This window comes from Ixodes scapularis, unplaced genomic scaffold (genome assembly GCF_016920785.2).
Source record: "Ixodes scapularis isolate PalLabHiFi unplaced genomic scaffold, ASM1692078v2 PGA_scaffold7__128_contigs__length_106722199, whole genome shotgun sequence".
NCBI classification, from domain to species: Eukaryota; Metazoa; Arthropoda; class Arachnida; order Ixodida; family Ixodidae; genus Ixodes; species Ixodes scapularis.
Window position 1 is genome coordinate 14,691,467 of NW_024609882.1, and position 15,566 is coordinate 14,707,032.

At 44.6% G+C, this 15,566-nt stretch overlaps 1 protein-coding gene across 1 annotated transcript in view; it reads left to right on the forward strand.

The window, feature by feature from the left end:
• The first annotated feature begins 483 nt into the window (after positions 1 to 483).
• LOC8029417 (DNA damage-binding protein 1) overlaps positions 484 to 15,566 on the forward strand; it is a 36,488-nt gene continuing 21,405 nt past the window's right edge. Inside the window, exons 1-10 of the mRNA XM_040211168.1 lie at positions 484 to 609; positions 1,045 to 1,193; positions 4,054 to 4,176; positions 5,116 to 5,261; positions 5,927 to 6,117; positions 8,048 to 8,145; positions 9,542 to 9,700; positions 10,899 to 11,099; positions 13,495 to 13,673; positions 15,363 to 15,471. Coding sequence (XP_040067102.1) covers positions 549 to 609; positions 1,045 to 1,193; positions 4,054 to 4,176; positions 5,116 to 5,261; positions 5,927 to 6,117; positions 8,048 to 8,145; positions 9,542 to 9,700; positions 10,899 to 11,099; positions 13,495 to 13,673; positions 15,363 to 15,471 — 1,416 coding nt within the window. The 5' untranslated portion in view covers positions 484 to 548. The remainder of the gene's footprint in view (positions 610 to 1,044; positions 1,194 to 4,053; positions 4,177 to 5,115; positions 5,262 to 5,926; positions 6,118 to 8,047; positions 8,146 to 9,541; positions 9,701 to 10,898; positions 11,100 to 13,494; positions 13,674 to 15,362; positions 15,472 to 15,566) is intronic.

Sequence of the window (15,566 nt, forward strand, 5' to 3'; positions counted from 1 at the left end):
GCACCGAACAAACTCGCATCCACCAGCTCTGGGCGCTGCCATCTTACCGATGACATCACGGCTGTTGAGAGGTCACGTGACGAGTCGTCACTCGGTTGCTACGGAAACCGAGCCAGCTCAGCTCGTTGCTATGGTACCGCGTGTGACCAATCGCGGTGAGAGGCGGCACAGGGAAAAGCGTGGCGCTACTCTGGCAGCTACGCGGCTACGCTGCCATATCGAGTGGCTCTAGGCAGACCGAAAACAAAGCTCTAGACCGGCCGTGGCATAGCATTATCGAGGGACGTTACACACAACCAACGCACACAAACTCGTTGGGTACGTAGACATTTACAGCGCGGAAGCGATTTCACCCGGCAACAATGTTCACCACCGCCGTAATTATAAATGAAAAATGTACTATTAGAGGGCGCAACTAACCCTCCTACTTCAGCGGAGGCTTTGGAGACGTTTCGCCATCCATCCTTCTTTAGACGAAAAAAAAATCATAGAAGGGAAGATAAAACCTCTGTTCAGCCGAGTGCCTCTTCCATGATCCCGACACCAAAATGTCTTATAATTACGTTGTGACTGCCCACAAGCCGACCGGCGTTTGTGCATGCGTTACAGGTCAGCGAAAACGTCATACTAGCCAGCTTGGCGACTGGACGTAATCCCAAAGAATACACGCTTGCGCTTTCACCCGCCACATGGACCTCGCTTCATTATAGCGCTCTCGATCATCTACTCGGATCGAATTCACTGTCATTCACCCTAATAAACGTCTTGAGAGTGTCCGATCTTGTCGTTAAGCGCAGAAAGCTCCCTTTTACCTAAGACCCACCCTGAAAAGTTGCCTGTTATGTTTGTAACTTGACTGCCCTGTTTACGGATTCAACCGGCTGCGTGCCGGTTATTTTGGTGCTCTGCAATTTTGCACTTTTATTGCCTAGCTACGGGGCGCACTTGGTCGTCGAATTGCTCGTACCCGGAGCGGTTGATAGTAGAAAACCAACAGAAACTTTAATCGCTGACAGATTTGTTTCGCTTTTTGTGGCCTTGCAGGCAACTTCACCTCGCCCAATGACATCAACCTTATTCTCGCGAAGAATACGAGGCTCGAGATATACGTGGTGTCGCCCGAAGGCCTGCGACCTGTCAAGGAAATCGGGATCTATGGCAGGATCAGCATCATGAAGCTGTTCCGGCCGCCGGTAAGCTGCTGAATCGTCAGCATTGGTGTTTGTATGCATGTTTGGAAAGCGGGAGCGAGCTCCAACTGGCGTCTGGTGTCCGCCCCTGTAGATGCGAAATTTAGCCAATTCGGTATTCTCTGGTAGCCTGGTGTTCTTACCGTGCATCATGCAGTAGTGATACACAACCGCACGCCGGTGCGATGCTCACCCAGATCGAAACGGGCAGGGGTGGGGATTGAGGCCAGGATCCCTGGGTTCTGCAGCCCCCCTGCTGAATCCTCAGCTTGAGGCATTTTCTGCAGGGCTAGTGGTTGGGCAGCTGTTGATAACCACGGCGATAACCAGCTTTTCATTGCAGTGGCAGCGGTTAGGGATTTGTTTTAGCGTGTCTTGCAGCTGAAACCGTGGAAAAGCGGGCAAAAACGCAATGAAAGGTATTAAAAACACACTGCCAAACAAATGAACATGCTGGATGTATAGAGGCTACTGACTACACATTGACCGCATTCCAGAATTCACTCAATCTCGCTTGGAGGAAAGGCTTTTTACCTCGACATGAGGAAACCGATCCGCGTCAGTGTTGCTGACTTGGTGTTACCTCACAATGTGATCCACTGTGGCCATTTGGATGTGTTTGTGTAAAATTTGAAACACATCTACAGAAGCTGGGCAAAATTTTAAAACTCGTTAAAATGCTGAAGAGCTTAAAACCTCCAGCCATACTGGAATAATGCATGATTGCTATTTTAGTTTGCGGTAGCTGTGTCTGTTGTGTTGGTCTGTCATTTGTTCAATATCAACCCTTTTGCATTCTTTTATGGGTAAGTTGGGTATCTTTTTTTTCTAAGCTGTGGAGTTGTAGACACTTTGAGAACACAGTTAATAAGTTTTTAAAGGGACACTGACAGGGTATTTATGCTCGCCGAGGTTTTTAGTTGTACGTGACATATGAGAGCTCAACTACCCAGAACAGAATTTGCGGCTCGAAATTCGGTTTCTTTCCGCCCGAAAACCGCCGATCAAGAACTGGCCGGTTCGAGTCTCGCTCACTCTCTTTTTCGCGGTCACGGGCCGTTTTCTAAGGTATCGATGCAAACACCAAATTTAATCAAAGTCGTGGGTCACTGAAGGCATACACTCAATATTAAAAATAGAAAAAAATATGAAACCCATTTTTTGTGGCTTCTAAAAAGCTGTAAATACATTGATTGAAAAAAGTTCCACAGACAACCGGAAGCATTCTGTGCGTTCGTCGTTTCGCGTATCGTGGGTCTCGCGCGGACGGCGATGGCAGCGTACGACGGGCGTGGGACCTCTATTTCAGAACTGTCATTCGCGGTCTACCGTTAAAAGAGAAATTTGGGACTGATCAAAAGAATTGGTATTCATCCCGTACGACACGCCCGGCCACCAAGCCGATTTGCACGAAGACGTCGCCGAGCCGTCGCTCCCTTCTCGTGGCTGAAGACATCGCTCGCGCAAACGTCAAGCACGACGTGTCTACTTCGAGTTGAATATGCACGCGTACGATTTCTTTATTAGGTGCGAATGTCCCCAAAGCGTGGTGCTTTCCGACTTCGACCCAGGAGTGCTTTTGCTAGAGAAAAATCGACCGCCAACTTTCCAACTTACCGTTTACCGGCTGAATTATTACTAAGGAAAGAGATCCTCCAGAATCGAGATGCCCCAGTAGCTTAGTGGGAAAGACGTCCGGTTCACATGCGGTAAAACCAGGTTCGATTCTCCGTAAAAATTTTTTTTTTTCAAACATTTTTTGATGTTTACATATCTTTTTCTTTTTTTTTTTTTTTACAATCATCACTGAAGAAACAAACAAAAAATAACAAACAAATGTTCTGGACGATACTTTGCTGAATTAAATGGTATGGGATTTTCGTTTTGACACCTGCGAACTCAATGTAATCACTTTCCACAAAATGCAAGGAGCATATAAGTCAGGTAGCGTCCGCTTTCCAAGGTGCCCGTAAATGTTCTACAGGAATTGCAGCCAGCCATTAGTCCCGATCCCGTTGATCTTTCGGAAACTCTGTCGCACAATGCCACTTTTTTTCGGATGCAGGACATGTGAGCTAGCTCTTCACGCAACATCTTGGGTGTATTCTTTTCGGAGCCGATCATAGAAATTCACCACGGGCACTCGCTACTCATCTCCGACTCCTCAATATACAAAACAACTCATCTTAGAGTACAGAACAACGAGCGGAACAAACATAACTGCAAAAGAATCGCCCGGCGAGCAGTTCCCGCACGCCGCATCGCACGCCGCATGTCGTGTCGTCTGCTACGGAGAGGAGAAAAAATAAACAAAAGAAAAAAAAACGCACAATCGGGTGTAGCCACGTGACTTCCGCCACTCACTCTCTTTTCTCCACTTCTCCGACCTCCGTCGGGTTTCGGTTTCGGTTTCGAGCAGTTGCGTCTTTCGGCTTTATTAAAAAAATACGCTACCCTGTTGCAAAATATTAATTGGGTAGTCCTCTGACACCATAGTAAAGCCCCTGGCAAAAAATGAAAAAAAATTTTTGGGGGGGTGTCAGTGTCCCTTTAAGAGAGGTATCTGTCAAGCCTGTGGCCAAAAGTCTGCCCTCCTCTAGTAATGCGATACGCTTGGCATTGCTTTAACCAACATATTACAACACTAGTTTTTAACAATCTCGGGCTGACCAATGTGCGCTTGCCAGGTTGCCATTTTAGGTTCTCTGCTCTACAATGTGTAGTGAGAAGCATGGCACAGTCAATTGCGTAATGTAATAGATGAGTGCACTTGCTTTTTTTTTTTTTTTTTTTCACGTTGCTCTTAGTTTTGTGCAATATTGCGGACTGTTTGCTAATCCATAACAAACGTTTGTTCTTGCAGGGCGAGAAAAAAGACCTATTGTTCTTTCTGACGGCCAAGTACAATGCCGCCATTTTGGAGTGCATTCAGGACGGCGGTGATGGCGGCGTTGAGATCATCACGAAAGCCCATGGAAACATTGCTGTGAGTTTATTTAAAAGGTTCAAAAGCGCCAACGGAAACATGGAACAAAGTAAGAAACACATATGACAAGGACAGATGCCACTTACAGCAGATTTCATTGAAAAAACATTCACACAGCCAGTCTGTTGTTCCCCATACCAATAAACAAGCCATAAGCTAACATCATTTCAGCAGTCTTATATAAAGCCATCTAAAAAAGACATTTTTTTATTCAGCAGAAAAATAGATGCCATGCTCACACACTTTTCACCCGCATTCTTGATAAGGAAAGCTTCAACAATTTCTCTCCTTCTTTTTAATGTTTCTCCTGCTTGCCGGTACATGGCATTCAACATTTACGGAAAAGTCCTATTGTGGTGGTTGTGTAAATTTTTCACTCTTACCGTGTCTCCTAACTAAAGCATCTTGCCATAAAAAAAATAGACACAGTTTGTTAGAACAGATCTGCAACGCCATAATTAGATTGTAGTATCTAGGTGAAATGGCTAAAGTATCATCATCGCAGGTATGTTCCCACTGCATCACTATGGTCTCAGATAAACAGACAAGGTCTACTCATTTATTTTTCTTTTCATGATGCACAATGGATAAAAGAATTGTGGTGACAGCACCCTTTGTAACAGGCAGTAGTTCAACCATCTAGTCTACAATTATCCCCCCCCCCCCCCCCCATTCCCCCCCCACTACCCCACCAATTTCTTCGTTTAGCTGAACTTTTTTCTTTCAAAAGATGTTTTTATTTCGCTTTGAGCCTTTCCTTCGAGACCTTCTTGTGTCCTTATGTTGAGATTACCTCATCAACGAATCAGCAGTTTACATCTTTCCCTCACAATTTATTTAGTAATTATTCTTTGAGAGCAGTCAGATACATAGACCCGGCTGCAAGCAGTTCACCATTTGACCGAGGCTTCTCATTCCCTTCTTTACCAAACCATACAGGACTCGTTTTCGAGACCCTCGGAGACTGGCAACATTGGGATCATTGATCCGGAGTGCCGGGTGATTGGTCTGAGGCTCTATGATGGGCTGTTCAAGGTCATCCCCTTGGACAGGGACAACAGGGAGCTGAAGGCCTTCAATATCAGGTCTGCTTTCTTTCCACGCTAGAACTAAACTGGAGCCTGCATACCACATTCCGTCCTATTATAGCTTATTTTGTCATGCAGTAAGATGCAGGAAAGACCATCAATTTTAATGCGAGCCCGTGTATGCATCGCTCCACTCCTTAGAACAGGTACTAATACAACAAGACCTCTCTACAAAACAAAAAGAGTTTCTTGAAAAGGACTTGTAGTCCCTAAAGGTTTTCCATCTAATTTAATTACCTTCCTGTTCTGTTAGGACTTCCCTAAAAAGGTGTCTTATAAGTTCACTCGTCTATGCTATGAGGCTGTTCTGCCCCACACTAGTCACCTTTAATCGGTAGCATTGATTGGAGGGATGCCCGTTTCGTTGTGCTGCCTCGTGACGGTTGCCAATCTGGAGGCCTTTGTGGTGTGCTAGCATACTTGGGCCGTGGTCTAAATTTGCTCTATCTTGTACCAGAGTAAATGTTTTGTAACCTGACGCTTTAGAACCTACCAGCATTCAAGGTTACTTTATCTGTGTTATCACGTGGTACGACCCGCAAGAGTAGCTCATATATGCTCGGGTAAGATTTGGTGGCCCCGCTACTCCATTGAACATTGCGTCGCGTAAGATTTGGCGGTGCCGCCGATGTTGCATTGCATCGATGTGACTTCCCTGGCAGGATGGAGGAACTAACGGTGCAGGACATGGAGTTCCTTCATGGCTGCAAGACGCCGACCATTGTGCTGCTGCACCAGGACAGCCAGGCGCGCCACATGAAGACCTACGAGATCTCCCTCAAGGACAAAGAGTTCGTCAAGGGGCCCTGGAAGCAGGACCACGTCGAGAGCGAGGCCACCATCGTCATCGCAGGTGGTCTCACCCTCCAGAGAGATTCTTCATTTATTATCATATTTTACGGTCTTTAAGACACAACTTTCTATGAGTCGCGCTGCCCTAGACTCCGTTCACCCCTAAGCTGAGACTGCTGCAGGAGCTATGCTCTCACTGGACCTATGAACTGCCTCTCTTTCATCGTCGGACCCAGCTCCCTGCGCGAGGATGTGGGCGAGAGCGCGATCACGTGGCGAAGAAATGATGTATGGCTGCTCCAACATGCTTGTAGATTCCACCGCGGTCTCAGCTTAGGGGTGAGCGGTTTATAGAATCGGCCGTTTTCACAGAAAAGTCGGTCGTTGCGCTTTTGTATAAGTCATTTCTTTGTATAAGCAGCTGGTTTTGGAAAATATTTAGTCTATCAGTCGCATTGTTGTGTAAGTTACACCCCCTTAGAAACGGCAGTGTACAGAAAAAAAGTCGGTCTACCAGTCGCACCACCCTAGAAATGGCTGTTTTTAGAAAAAAAAAAAAAAAAAGGGTTGGTCTATAAGTTGCACCCCCTAGAAACAACCTTTCGTCACAAGAAGGTAGGTTTATAAGTAGGGCCCTTTGTTTTGGGGTAAAACCCAATACGTCCCTATATTTACACCCCGGACATGTTTTTTGAAAATCGGGTTAAACCCAATTTTCCCCCGAATTCGGAACAAAAATTCCACCATTTTCAAGTCATCATCATCATCAGTATTTATTAAACCTTGAAGGCCCTTACGGGCATTGCAGAAATGTGGAGCTAATTAAAAAAACTTGATGAAGGCGTGCAGGACAGAAGCAATGTAAAATATATTCGAGTAGTAATACTTTCTGGCAAAAAAAGTTATTTTTGCAAAGGCAATTTTGGTGAGAAAAGTGCTACCCCAGTCTACCGAAAGCCGTGCTGACGTTGCTTTGCATTGCAAACGGAAGCTTTGATGTTGGGAAAGCATTGTCACAGTTAAGATAAGTCTGAAGACTGGGCAAGTCTACTATCGGGACAGGATATCTCCACATGCAGGTAAATATGTATATACCAACAAAATTTTTTTGAAAATTGAAATGACCAAGTGAGCTTATATACTATGTTTTAATCCAATTGTCTCCACATTAATAACTTTGTGTGTAAATAAAACATTCTACGTCCTAACCCAGTCAATACTTTTTATTGACAGTTATAATCATTGATATTTGTACACAACCCCCAAAAGATCCGAATTCTGGAATTGTTTCTTGAAAAACCCGATTTCTCCCCTATTACAAGCTTAGAAAAGACCGCCCGATTTTTACCCCTCTATTTTTCAAAAATATAAAAGCCGAAAACAAAGGACCTCATTTATGAGTCGCGTCGTCGTGTGGGTAAGTTGCACCCCCCTAGAACCGGCTGTTTTTAGAAAAAGTTGGTGTACAAGTCGGGCCTGTGTCTAAGTCGCACCTTTATATTTGTACAGTTCAGAAAGCTGAACTAGATTTCAAGAAGCTTCTCAACGGGTGTTTTCCGCAGAAAAAGAAAAGTTCTCGAAAGACAAATTTCATTATGTGAGAAACAATATCTTTGTGTCTCTGTCACGACTGTCCAAATGCAACGGACGTCGTTGCTACGACAAGAAGGCTGAGCGACTGTTTTGGAAAGTTGTCAGGTGACAACAAGCATGCGACAGTTAACGTCTTCAATGCGACCACACTTGCTGCAGTAACATGTGTCGAAACTTAAAAAAACTTGTGTCGGTGCATTTGTCAGAACCTCAAACAAAACATTGGGTACAAAGTCGGGTTATTGAAGCAGTTGGGTGAGGACTGCCCATGGCTTTCGGGTCAGATGATTTTTTCACTTTGTGGTGTTGCCCTTGGGAAGGAACAGTTGCAAGATTTTCTTCATCAAATTACTTTCCACTTGCCACCGTTACGCGTTTAATACGAAATTGTTTTTCAGTGCCCGAGCCCTTCTGTGGTGCCCTGGTCATTGGGCAAGAATCGATCACCTATCACAACGGTGACCAGTATGTGGTCATCACCCCTCATCTCATCAGAGTGAGTGTGCACAGAGAATGTTTGCATGCTAAGTGCTTTGGACCCCTGCTGTGCTTTTAATTTAAGATGCCCTTTACTCAAGGTGCGTGAAAAAGTTGTGATCTGTTATTATCATTTCAGTGCTTTATATGCCTTGTAAGCTAATAGCTGCGCATGTTCTCGGAACTAATCGCATAAAACATTGGTTCCTGCGGGATGTATCGGTGAGGTGTACAGTTGAAACCATCGTAAGGAAACTCTTGCTACACTTGTGAATGTTCAAGCAACTGTTCGGGTCTTCAATTAAAAAATTTAGTCCTGTGGCTGCTTCCTTTTTTCATTTTTTTTTTCACTAATTAAATTTATAAAAATGCAGTATGACAAAGAAAGAAAAAAAAAAGAAGTCTCAGAGCCAGGCAGATTAATGTGCCTACCTTCCCCTAACTGTTAGAAGAATATTTTTTTGATCTATAAAGGTTTTTTTTTTTTAATCTATAAAAGTAGCTATTATTAAAACGAGTAGAAGACTCTGAAAATTTAATGAAACCAGTAGCATGATAGAAATATAACTACAATATTAATTTTTAAAGTATGTTGTGATTTCTCTTTCCTTGGGACATTAAACAAATATTCATTGGAGTAGGTTTTTTTTTAATAGTTTATTTAATAATTTAGGACCAATATTCTGCCGGTCACTGGTATAGTAAAGGCCTTGAAAAAGTAAGTACCGAGGTTTTCCTTTCTGGGGACTCACGACATAAGAGTTGTCAATGTGCGTGTCATTTATGCACCTTTGTAAAGCTGGTTATGCGGATTTACGGAAATACCTATCTTTCTTACGTCTATGGCCGAATTTAGTACTGAGAAACAGCATAGATCCCCAGTCTCGAATTTCCACAATGTCACAAGTTCACCAGCTTGCCTGTATCTTTTGTTGTTTCTAGCGTTACTCAGTTCAGGCGACGACAGTGCAAGGCTTGCTCGTCGGCTCTAGACAAGCACCAAAGGATATTTGGTTTGTGTTGTAACACTGATCGAGTTTGCCCGAACGAAGTTTTAGCTTGACAATTGAATCATCACAAGCATGCACTCAAGGGCAAGTTTCGTTTGCTGCCCTTAATCACTAATTTATGCAGTTTCTTCTTCCTTGTAAATTTTATTTTCAGGTGTGTGATAGGGAGAAGAGAGAGAGAGAGAAAATAACCGAAGGTTGCGGAGACATGTTGTTCAGTAGTATTGACTCTATTTCAAAGTAGCGACATCAGGAGCATTGGAAGTGTTTGGAGAGAGATGGGGATTTTCCTCTGCTTGGGTTGAACTCATTTACTAGAAATGTCCAAAAGGCATTACCCCCCCCCCCTCTCAGGCCCTCATGTTCTGGCGGGATCATAACTCCACTCTGCCTGTCGTGTTTCAGCAAAGCACCATCGTGTGCTACGGAAAGGTGGACGCAAATGGCTCTCGCTACCTCCTGGGAGACATGGCCGGCCGTCTGTTCATGCTCCTGCTGGAGCGAGAGGACAAGATGGACGGCACGACCACTGTCAAAGACCTCAAGCTCGAGTTCCTGGGAGAGGTGAGACCTCTGCTTTCACGTGCCCCCAACAGTGTCTCTCGAGGCACCAAACAATTCTTTTACTTGTTTATTCGAAGAATATAAAGCTTAATTCAGGTATTATACTTTGTCCCAAAATGGATATTCCTCTGCGTAAAGAAGAACTTAGAAATGAATGGTTGAAAACGCTTTATATCTTTTGTAAACTTGTAGACAATAATGCATAATTTAAACCACCCGTCTTAAAAGTGTGTGACAGAGGCGTACTGGAGTGTTGGAAAAATATGGATATGCCAAAGACTGCTTCAATATTCTTATTTCCTTCGTACTCGACTCTATAAGGGAGTGGAATGCAGCGTTCGAAAGTTCTCGTGTGAGGTACAAAGTGCCTAGGTATGTAATTACGGTAGATCCTTTATGTATGCTAGAGACTGAGATAATGGAAGTTCAGACGAAGTGAAAAAATCTGACTTCGCTGCAGAGGGGCATGTTGTTTCTACATTCTCACAAAATGCACGTCCCAGACCACTCGGAGGAATTCAAGTTGCGCTCGAGGCTGCTTCAGCATTCTTCATTTCCTCCGCACCTTATAAGGCACCGTCTGAAAGCACCGTAAGAAGATACAAAGTGTCTACTCGCGTAATGAACTTCCGATAGCAAAGACCAAGATGGACGTAGTGGAGCGAAGTTCAAGCATACTTGTAATACTCATGGTACCGGCACTTCATGATACCGACATCCTGAAAATATGGATACAGAAAAAAATTTTCCCAAAGAAAAGTAACAAAGAAAAGCCCTCTATACAGCAACTCTGCTGCGTTTCATTTTGTCGTCATCATTCCTTCGTATTTTCTTTTAGTAACTGTATTCTATTCACTGACAAGATTTGACAAGATTCGACAAGATTCTATGAGATTTGAATGCTCGAACTCCAGCACTTGCTCATTGCCTTTTGTCGTGCTTCGGCCGTGCGTGCACACTCGAGGCTCGGCAGGCGAGTAAGCGTAATCGAAGCTAGGAAGCTCACGTGAAAGGAGGGGCAACCGAAACTGCTCACTGCCATTCTCACCCCTGTCTGTAACCGTAGCCGTCTCCGACCTTCATAACACACTTCCAGACACGTTTGGAAATTGTGAATAGTACAACGGTTCAGAACGGTGGACCTACGACGTGCCCTTGTTGCTTTGTGTCTCAATGTCTATGGCGCGCGTCGTTGCAGATCACAATTGCGGAGTGCATGACGTACCTGGACAACGGGGTGGTGTACGTGGGCTCTCGGCTGGGCGACTCGCAGCTGATCAAGCTCAACTCGGAGCGCAACGAGCAGGGTTCCTACGTGGAGGTCATGGAGGTCTTCACCAACCTGGGCCCCATCGTGGACATGTGCGTGGTGGACCTCGAGAGGCAGGGCCAGGGCCAGGTTGGTCGCGCCCTCTACGCTCTCACTTCGTGAGCTCGTCATGCGGCGTGCTTGCACGCACGGGTGCGGCCTAGGTTTGCATCCGCTTGTCGCCGCTCATGATGGAATTCGAGCTCTCTATAAAATTCCGATTTCACGTATCCTGCGAGTATCGACGGCCGTCATGGCGCAAACTTGTGAGACATGTGCCGCGAGCGAGCGCAGCATTGCCACTTGCTTCTGAGGGCCAGACGATGCACTGTACTCGTGCATTAGTGCATTTGATGCTACGGTGCAATCCACTCGGAACGATAATGAGAAAACTGGAACGTTCTATGAGTATGACCGATTATCGTCGTATCTGGACTACAAACTGAGCATTTGTAGTCTAGAAACTCTAGAAACTGATTGTTATAAGCGATACGTCGTCCTATCTGATATTGTTACAAGTGGATTGCAAATTACTCGTAAGACAAACACTATCAAACCAAGGGGCTTTAGACGAGGGAACACGCCAGCGCCATCTACCAAATTGCCCCGGAACACTCTTAATCCAAATATTTTACGTTTTGTTCTTTCACCGAAGGCTCAAATAATTGTGGCAATGTAACAAACCGAGTTCCACGTTTTCGGTAAATACCGACAAAACCGGGAAGTTAACATCCTCGCACCGGCTTTATCGAGGTCGGGGAAAACTTAAGAACCCAGAATCGGAGCATTCTTTCCCCGAGAAGAACCCAAACTTCCCGGTGAAAGAAAATTTTTGACTACAATAGCTGCTATTTCGTTGTAACCGACTTCGTTATAACCGGTCTCAACAGTACATGTCTTCATTGCAATCACATGTAAATTGTATAGATGTCGTATAGTTCTCGTAATGTTGTTGTAAAGATAACAGCTTCGCTGGTCCTCCATCTTCACGTAAAATGGATGGGCTCTACAATTTTTAATTAACATTATTTTACGGTTTTCATCTATCCGCATAAAACTAAACAAAAAACTATCATGCTCGATGTTGCACATCCGACATTCCTAACTTTTCCCATCTTCCTAAATTTGTGCGTGTGTCCCAACATTGGAAACCAGCATTTTAAAAGTTAAAAACGAGACATTGCAAATATGGGATGTACACTTTCATGCAAAGATTGCGTCAAATGACTCAAATCGAAAAACATGCATATTTACAATAATATTGTTATCTCTTTTGGTGAAGGCTCGGCAGCCCACTGAATTTATTTCTGCGCGCGAAACAATGGTTTTCAGAGCAAGAAAGAACGCAGTGTGAGCGTCTTTATTTTAACAATGTAACAATGCACTGATGAGGCCTCAAACCGAAACTTGCATATCTGCGCCTGCTGCTACCCAACCTCGTTGTCACACCACTCTAGCAAGAAGTCACTCTAAAATCGCCAGTAAACACACAAAAAGGACACCGATACAATTATCTTGTAGAATATCACATTATTTAGAAATAGCTGTGTCAATATGCATTTAAAGAAAACCTAAAAACTTTTTTCGCCCGAAAAAATGTAAAATCAACTTATTAGTCTGGCAACAATCTGTCTTTGCCGAACCTTTAGAAAAGTTCGGCCAAAACTTTGGTTTCGCCGAATTTTCTATTCGGCAAAAGTTTTGCCCATCAGTAATAACAGCCACAGCTTAATTTTGAACATTTTACTGCAATGTGGATATCAACGTTTACAAAGTTTCATTTTCTTTTTTAGCACACCTGGCGCACACGTGCACCATCCCGCTTTGAAAGTGTGCTTTTCTCCCAAGCACACAATTGCTATATTCATACTTTTGCAAGTGTTGTTCGCAGCGGGTTATCCGTTGAGTGTGCTTCTTACCGATCACCGGTGCACTGCAGAGAAGCAACACCCGGGGAAGTGAGCTCCTCAGCGGGTGCTTCTTCGCAGTGCACCGGTTCCCGGTAAAAAGCTCACTCAACGGGGTAGTTTGCCGCGATCAAGAGTTAGAAAAATATGAATATCGCTGTTAATCTCGAAGCGAATATCGAATAGCATATTATTCAAAACTACCATTTGAAATTTTGAATAGTCGCACAACCCTAAAACTATACTTTACTTTTGAAGGAATCCTACAACACATTTTTCGCTATTTATATTAATTTTTTCTTAAGACAATAATTGCGCGGAGTCGGTAGCCAAGAAATGCAGCTCTAGAGGCAACGTCGAAGCATTCGTTGCGCACTTGAAAGTCGCACTCTCGCAATATTTTATTGTACCAGAATCTTGGCATTTGCTCGCCGACGAGTCGTGCTTTTGTCTCATTATTTCGCCATTCTTGAAGTGCACATGATCCCTTGTGATGTCCCGCAAAGCATCGGCGGCGATTCGCACGTACTACTACTTGCGAAGGGTACAAGTGGAACGCATGTCGTCCATCATTCCAGCTGGTGACCTGCTCGGGCGCCTTCAAGGAGGGCTCTCTGCGCATCATCCGCAACGGCATCGGGATCCACGAGCATGCCAGCATCGACCTGCCAGGCATCAAGGGCATCTGGCCACTCAGGGTCAACACGGACAGCTCCAGAGACAACACCCTCGTCCTGTCCTTCGTCGGACAGACCAGGTAAGAACGCGGAATTGCGTTCTTACCGAAGCTAACTCTGAGTGAGAGCCTCGAAAAGTGAGGCGGGCCAAGGTCAAAGAGAGATAGCCAGCTACAAAACACCTGCGCAGCAAGCTCCGTAAACCCCATAACAATAACAATAATAATAATAAAAAAAAAAAAAAAAACGGCAAAGGAAAGGAAGACAAGAAAAAACATGGAAAAGACAGGAGATAGGACTCCGAGACGTTTCATGAAGACTTTGCCAGGTGCAGAAACTTAAAGAAGGACAAAAAGAAAAGGTACGAAAGGAGTACCGTTGCGACACTAGACTTGGTGTCGCGTGTGCCTGAATTGCTGAGACCAGAGTTAGCGTCCACTGCGTTCATCACAAAGCGCAACTGTGCTTGCGATGGTTTGATCGATAGATTGAAATGCGACTGGAAATCTTTTTTTGCTTCTTCGTGTTGTCAGGGGGGGGTATTTTGTGGTTTCAAGTGCAAAAAGGTTACGGGGGAGAAGATCCCAACCGTCGGGCCCATAGTTGCTCTTTCGAGAAGCAAGCCCACAGAAGCAACATCGTCGTCAGTTGATTGTTTCTATTACTGACGCGACGTTTGGCTAACGTAGCCAAATGACGTGTCAGCATTTGGCTGCGGTTCGTGTTCTTTTAGTGAATCACCAATTGAACACGAGCCTCAGCCGAATGCTGACGCAGCATTTGTGTGCAGTCTGTGCCTGCCGCTCGATCGAGGAACGTGACGTTAAGAATTCAGTCCACAGGCATTGCGTTGGGCAGGCACCGAGCTCTGGGGAAAACAAGCTGGACAAAGCGCTTGGTATTTTTTGATCTCTCGTTTCTATACTCTGTTCCTCCGTAAGTTGGCAAACAGTGAAAGCTACGTTCCTAGCGAACCAATCGTAGCGTCGGCGCGCAGCGCGTGACGATGCACCATCATTGTGTGCTCCTCTCGTGGGGAGCTGTCAAGTGCTTTGCTTCGTAACCAATTGTTTCGCAGTGCTTGCAGCATTCTCTCTTGGCCAGGTTGTGCTGAAACAAACTATGGTAGTTGGAGGGAGGTCTTGCATGGTTTCACGATGGAAGAAAGTGGCACAGTCATTCGTCTGTCAACCGTACATGGTTTTTAGGTTCTGCCATTCTGTGCCTGGAAGGTGGCACAAGGTGGATGAGAACATGCATGTAAAGACTATCCCTGCTACGAAGCTCAAACTTAAGCTAGTTCTTAACTCATAATCTTTGATAAAACAGTGCAGGAATAACACACACCATTACTATAGGGGATGGAGGTGTAGGACGACATACAGTTTGCTGACTAACAACGGACTCTTTTTTTTAGAAACCATGCACAACAATTGAAACATAAAAATTGAGTCAACACTACTATCTACTTGGGCCATGCTGGGTTTCGGTTATGAAATAGGTTATCAAGAAATAATAGCTTTCATGAGTGAAAGCTCAGCATGCCACATAGTAGAGTGTTTTGTGTTTTCTTATTTTCTTTTAAGCTTTTCAATAAATCATAAATTGTTAACTGCATTTTCCCACCTAGTTTCTTGTTTGGTCCCATCTTTGTTATTTTGTGTCGTCTCGTCCACAGTGTAGTCAGGCTTTTCTTTCTTTATTGCCGGTTCGTCATATGCTTTCCTGGAATGCTCCTTCAACGAGAAAGTGTCGTTGTCTCTGTTCAGGGTCCTTATGCTGAGCGGTGAAGAGGTTGAAGAGACAGAACTGGCCGGCTTCGACATCTCCCAGCAGACATTCTTCTGCGGCAATGTCCGCAACAACCAGCTCATTCAGGTGAGAGCCAAATGAATTAGGGCAGTGTTTTGTGCAAACAGAAAGTTTGAGAGACAAACACACCTGGTGATCGCTTCAATGTCGATGCTGGTCGG